Genomic DNA, 6139 nt, shown 5'->3' with positions numbered 1-6139 from the left:
CAACTACGGGTCACGTGACTAAGTTTTTAGTAAATAGTATTAACATTTATGGCTTCAAATTAATTTATTATAAAAATACATTTCATAATTAATCTAATGATATGTATTTGAGATTATAAAAAATATATTTTTTTATCAATAATTGATCAAACTTGATACACTAAAACATGACACTGTTACAAGATTGCATTCGTTTGGGGATGGAATGAGTAATTTTTATTAGTTCAATAATACTTATTTTGTATCATAGATGACATTGCTTTTTTTATCTTCTGAATTGTATCCTTTTCATTTTTCTAAAAAAAAATTGCATGTTTTTTTGGATGGAGTGAGTGTGCTAAGATCAATGTAATGATATCATATTAAGTCAAATGTACTTTTTTTACTAACGAGATGATTGTACGGTTGCGAATTACGGATAGTGTTAAAAAGCCTAATAGTACGGTGTCCAGAATGATGGCGGTCGCCGGCCGACATGTCCATGCTTTGCCCGGATGCCCTTGCCGGGTGATGCCTGCTGCTTCAGATTTAACAATGGCCAGCCTATACTCAGATGAGGTAAAAGCGGCATCCGGCAGGATCTATAAAGTTCCCTTGTAACTTTATTCCAAGTTCAGGACTTGCACATGCCGAGCTGCCTCATTGACAGATAGTCGATGGCTATGCATGGAGCCATGGACAGATGAGTAGATGATTGGCAGATATCACACACACACACACACACACAAAACATACAAATATGAGTGACACATTATGTCAATGATGCTAAAACACTGTAACTCACAATGGTATCAGACGTGCATACAATAAAGAGATCGTCGACATCGTCAATCCTAGTATAAAAATGGAGAACCATATAGATGCCGAAAATCAGGCTGCACATTTCTCTGCCTCTCAGCAGGTAATTCATGTTCATTTCGTTTAGTCTATGCAATAAATAAGCCACCTTCGGGTTTGGAATCACCGGTGCAACAGCAAACCGGTGAGTTGTGGAAAAGGAACCGGTGAGTTGTGGAAAATGAATTGGATACGGATATTGGTACAGTCGTACAGAGTCTAAAGCACCTTCCCAGGCGACTATGCTAATTCTTGGTTCGGATTCACTCGTCTTGGAGATGAGCCTGTGGTGATAAAACACAGGGGAAAACAGTTGGCGTATCAGATAGTGAGCTATAAATAAAACGAAAAGAAAAATGATTATGCATAAGAATAAACAGCAATATGTTCAGTAATACTCAAGCGCCTAAAGCAAGAAACTTATCATTAAAGATCACTTGAATAGTATTTAGACTAAATCACTACCTAGAGCTTCAACTGCTAGCAAACTCTTAGGAAAGGTTACACATGTTCAGTCTGTTGGACAATCTTGCTATAGCAAACTTCTCATTAAAGATCACTTGAATAGTATTTAGACTAAATCACTACCTAGAGCTTCAACTGCTAGCAAACTCTTTGGAAAGGTTACACATGTTCAGTCTGTTGGACAAATCATCAACAATAGCATTATGCTGGAATGTGGAGATCCGTTTCTCTTGTGCACCTTGAAACACACAGAATATAATGAAGCCTGCCTCTACACCTTTTAAATTTTAACTACCAATTCCTCAAAAAGTCAAAGTTATTCTTGAGACACTAGTGTTCACAACTATGGCAGAGTCAGTTTTCACTGTGTTAACTGAGATACAGAACTTCAATCATTTTGAAATTAAAAGTTGAGTGCTATAAAAATATGAGTGAAATGCAAGGGGTGTATGTCCAGTATTTGATACTGTAGTCCTTACTTGGTGGTTCCATACTGCCATGTAACATATTGCCATATATCTTCAATTCTAAGTACTGCACCTAGCAAGTGTTCTATATACAAATAACTGAAGGTTTAAATATAAACTGGCAATTGCATGTGTGCCAATGTCTGCACACCTTTTTCTAGTCCAGATTTAATTTATGAATTTATCCATTGAAACAGCAATAAGGCCATACCATGACAGCTTAAGTTATATTATGGTTCCAGATCCTTGGGTGAAAATTTTGGAGAACTGTAAATGTGATTCCTGCTCTCACAAATCGAACAGAGAAGTCATTTAAACTGCTGGAATACCGAGATTTAATCTAGATATAACCATTCAAAGTGTGTGCATATCTCCATGAACCAGAGACACTTGTCCAGAGAAGATCAGAGTCTGAGCTAGTGCTAAAGATTTGCCGTCACTAGAGAGAAGTCTTCCATTATTCTCCTGTAGCATAACTAAAGGATACAGCCTTGTCTTACTCAAAAAAAGGATACAGCCTTTATTAACACTAGTTTTAGGTCAACAGCGCATTAAATATGAAAGATACCAATGCACACACATTTGTATAGTTGTATTCAATCTACATAAACCTATAAATGGGCATTGCAAGGTGCAGGCATTGCCATGCACATTACTTAACTAACATACAATAAAACAGGAAGAGATGCTACACATACGGATGGATGAGCAGTTTAGGTGAATCGTAAACTCTGTGAACTTAGCAACCCCACTGCATTCAGTCTGTAAGGTTAATGGTGAAAACAGTTATCTACCATCTAGATGTCCAAGACACTAGAGATTATCTCCAAATGTAAGCACAATACCCAGAAGTGGACCACCTTGTGTCCAGGGTTGTCTGAATATGCTATCGGTTTGTGTGATCGGGAGCAACACAGAACGTAGATGGAGACCAAAGTGATTAGTGCCATGGATATATGGGACTACTCGTATCTGCGGGATATATGGGACTACTCGTATGTGCATATAAGATTGCCATGCGACTAGCACACGCTAAACCGTAGGAATGGATCACACTAACAAAAACCAACTCAATCTGAAACCACCAATCACTTAACACTCACATGCATCCAGAAGGTCTGATCTAATCAAACAAACACCAAACTCCTGTTTGTAGCTTTGTCAAATCTGAAACCACCAATCACTTAACACTCACACATGCATCCAAAAGGTATGATCTAATGAAACAAACACCAAACTCCCGTTTGTAGCTTCGTTAACAAGTAGATTCAGCAAGCAATTTTCAACAGGGACAAGGATCATGATCTAATAAATAACCTCTGCACTGCAGTTTCGAAGCTCAGCACAATCTTCAATCAATCAAGCGTCCCAACGAAAATTGAAGCAGAGAGATCGATCTAGTACCTCAATTAACTTTCGGATCGGGCATGGGGAAGAGGCCCCCGCCGGCCGCAGCAGCCGCGCGCGGCGGGGCGAAGCCAAGCAGTTTCTGGAGGTTGGTTCGGATGCTCATGGAGCAGAGGAAGTAGAGGAAGACCATGGAGCAGTCGGTGGGATCGTTCCCAGGCAGTCCGCGGTGGCTCATCCGCTGGACGAGCGGGATGGGCGCGAAGGGCAGCTTGGCGACGGTGCGGCCCTCGAAGAGGGAGTTGAGCAGGCCGAAGACGACGAAGAGCACCGCGGCGACGACGGCGCCCGACTTGAGCTTGGCGAGCGAGAGCTCCCGCGCGGCGTCCTTGAGGCTGGTCTCGACGCGGTCCATCTTCTTAGCCCGCGACGAGGCGGGCTGCGCGGAGGAGGCGCCGGCGCCGGAGGAGGAGGAGGAGGAGCTGGAGCCGGACTTCATGGCGTCGAGCTTGCGGGAGTGGCGCTCGATGGAGGCGCGGAGGGAGTTGTAGGTGGCGGTGCGGTAGATGAGGAGCCAGGAGATGGCCTCGCAGAGCACGGCCGTCGCGGCGGAGATGCCCACCACCGAGAGGCTGTCGCCGTAGCGCAGGGAGGACAGCGCCGACGCCATCTCCTCGTCGGTTCTTCGGCTCCTGTCGACGCGACGCGACGCGATGCGCTTGCTGCGGCCGGCCGGGTCGGGGAGGCAGAGGTGGGATTCGGCCCGGGGTAGATGGAGATCTCGATTTGGCTGCGCAACGAAGGTTTGGTTGGGGCTTGACTGCCGCGGGGGTGGTTGGCTTTGGCTCGGCGGCTTTGGATAGTTTGGATGTGCTTTCTGGACTGCCGGTGCTGATTGATTTTTGTTTTCTACGATTCAGATAGACGGATACTTCCGTGTTCCCGTTGCAGTTTTGCTGGCGTTTTCTCTCTCTTTCTGTTGTGGTAAAGCCCCGACGAAACAAACTGAACATGAAGCAGCTGCATGTATATGCAGGCTACGGACTTGTATCACTCAAAAAGCAGGTATTAATTAAAGGGAAATTCATACCAGGTCGACCTTCAAACCGCTACTGTTGTTAAACTAGCAATTCCAATGACCACTGTGGTGACAAATGTTTTGGCATAGGTTAACAGACTCTGTTAGAGTGTTAGTCTCAGAAGGCGTCAAACATTCAAACCCAGTTAAGAAAACATCTTCAGAGAATGCAATCAGCTACCATTGTCAAAAGATGAACAGACTTGGTGAACCAACTACGCTTGTGTCCCCTCTGCAGTATTGCAAGCGTCTCTCTCTCTATCTCTCTTCCTCTCTCTATCTCTCTGTGTGTGTGTGTGTCTGTTATGGTAAACCCTCTGATGTTCGTTTGAATTTATCTGCCGAATCTACCACAACAAATCAACGAACAGTACTTTCAGTTTCAGTCATGGCTTTTCAAACATGCGAATAAGCTAAAATCGGTTGCATGTATATGCAGGCTAGGGACTTAGCAATTAGCACTCAAAAGGCAAATATTAATTACAGGGAAATTCATGCCAGATCGACCTTAAAAGGCTACTGTTATTAAACTAGTAACTTCATGACCAGTGTGGTGACATTTATTTTGGCATTGGTGGCATCAAACATTCAAACTCAGTTAAGAAAACATCATTACAGAATGCAATCAGGAATCAACTACCATTGCGAAAATATTAACAGACTTAGTGAACCCATGAACATTAGTTCTAGACACCACTTTCAGCGTTTAATTCCTATCAGCAAGCAACATCCTCAGGTCAAGTATCAGCAAAATCAGAAAACAAACATCATTCCCCAATATTTCAGGAAGCAAATGTCAACACTAGAAGCACCAATGTATACTGTTTTGGAACAGAACTGACGGATTTAGCAGAAACAGCAGGCGTTCTTTGATCTTATCCTTCCCTTTTATTCAGCGGCAAGATCTGGAAACCGGAGCGCATTGTAATCTGGATTGGAGTCACAGATGTGAGAGGTCAATTGAAAGGATAATTAGTAGATAATGTACACTGATAACACGGGAAAGAACGGAGTTTGCACCAATGTATCTTATTTCACATTTTCCGAAGTATGTTAGTGTTCTAAGATTCTCTAACTTCAACAGATCATCATTCGTCATGAATGAAAGCAACAGTTTATATTGTGAAATGGCTTCTACCAGATTATATCTTCTACTAGCTAAGAAGCTTGGTTAACCCACTTAAAATCAGGCATGGTTTTTAGCATGACCATTGGTTTTAATATCGACCTGTATCAAACTACAAATACACCTTACTGTTGGCTTGTCAATACACCTTAAACTATGAATAGCACTTTAGACTGAACTCCAGCAAAACTATCAAAGTCATAGATGGGAAACTGGAAATATTCAACATTTGCTGCTCGCTGATACTATCCAGTGAATAAACAATAGAATGTATTGAGAAGCAAATCCTAGTGTACGTTCAAAACGGTGTTACCGACCACTAAATTAGTTTCAGAACATACTTATGTACCATTCTGTCCATATGTTTCACTGAACTTACCAAATCTGAGCTTCTATTAGCAGAGCATTTATATGGTTCTCACTTGGTGAATCAACCATGAACGGCCAGCATGATGGTGGGATCATCTGAAATAAGAAAGAAACTCGACCTCAGGAGAACATAATAGTATGTCAGAGAGTTGATCTGTAGAAATGCGCTGAAAGATTCAGCAAGTACTACTCATTAAATCCATTACAGGGAACGAACAAAGCGTGAAAGAACTGAGCACAACAAGCAGCGATTTGTTTGCAGCACTAAGCACTAACTTCGACAAGCGCTAAGAAAATCCGCAACAAGAGCTCACAGAACAGCATTGTGGAACAATCAACTAACTGACCGCAACAAGAGTTCACAAAGCACCATAGTGGAAGAATCAACTAACTGATACAGACGAATAGGAAAATAACCTGCGTTGGCGGGGGGGGCGTGAGGTGGTCAGG

At 42.5% G+C, this 6139-nt stretch overlaps 1 protein-coding gene across 1 annotated transcript; it reads right to left on the bottom strand.

The window, feature by feature from the left end:
• Positions 741–4183, bottom strand: LOC8063362 (calcium load-activated calcium channel). The gene is made up of 2 exons (XM_002463923.2): positions 3174–4183; positions 741–1121 (listed from the first exon to the last, which is right to left on the bottom strand). Exon 1 carries the CDS (start codon positions 3784–3786, stop codon positions 3175–3177), a length of 612 nt encoding a protein of 203 aa, XP_002463968.1. The 5' UTR covers positions 3787–4183; the 3' UTR covers positions 741–1121; position 3174.

This window comes from Sorghum bicolor, chromosome 1 (assembly GCF_000003195.3).
Source record: "Sorghum bicolor cultivar BTx623 chromosome 1, Sorghum_bicolor_NCBIv3, whole genome shotgun sequence".
In the NCBI taxonomy this organism is placed as follows: domain Eukaryota; kingdom Viridiplantae; phylum Streptophyta; class Magnoliopsida; order Poales; family Poaceae; genus Sorghum; species Sorghum bicolor.
The sequence above is the reverse complement of the archived record's forward strand: the minus strand, read 5'-3'. Positions and strand labels throughout refer to the sequence as shown.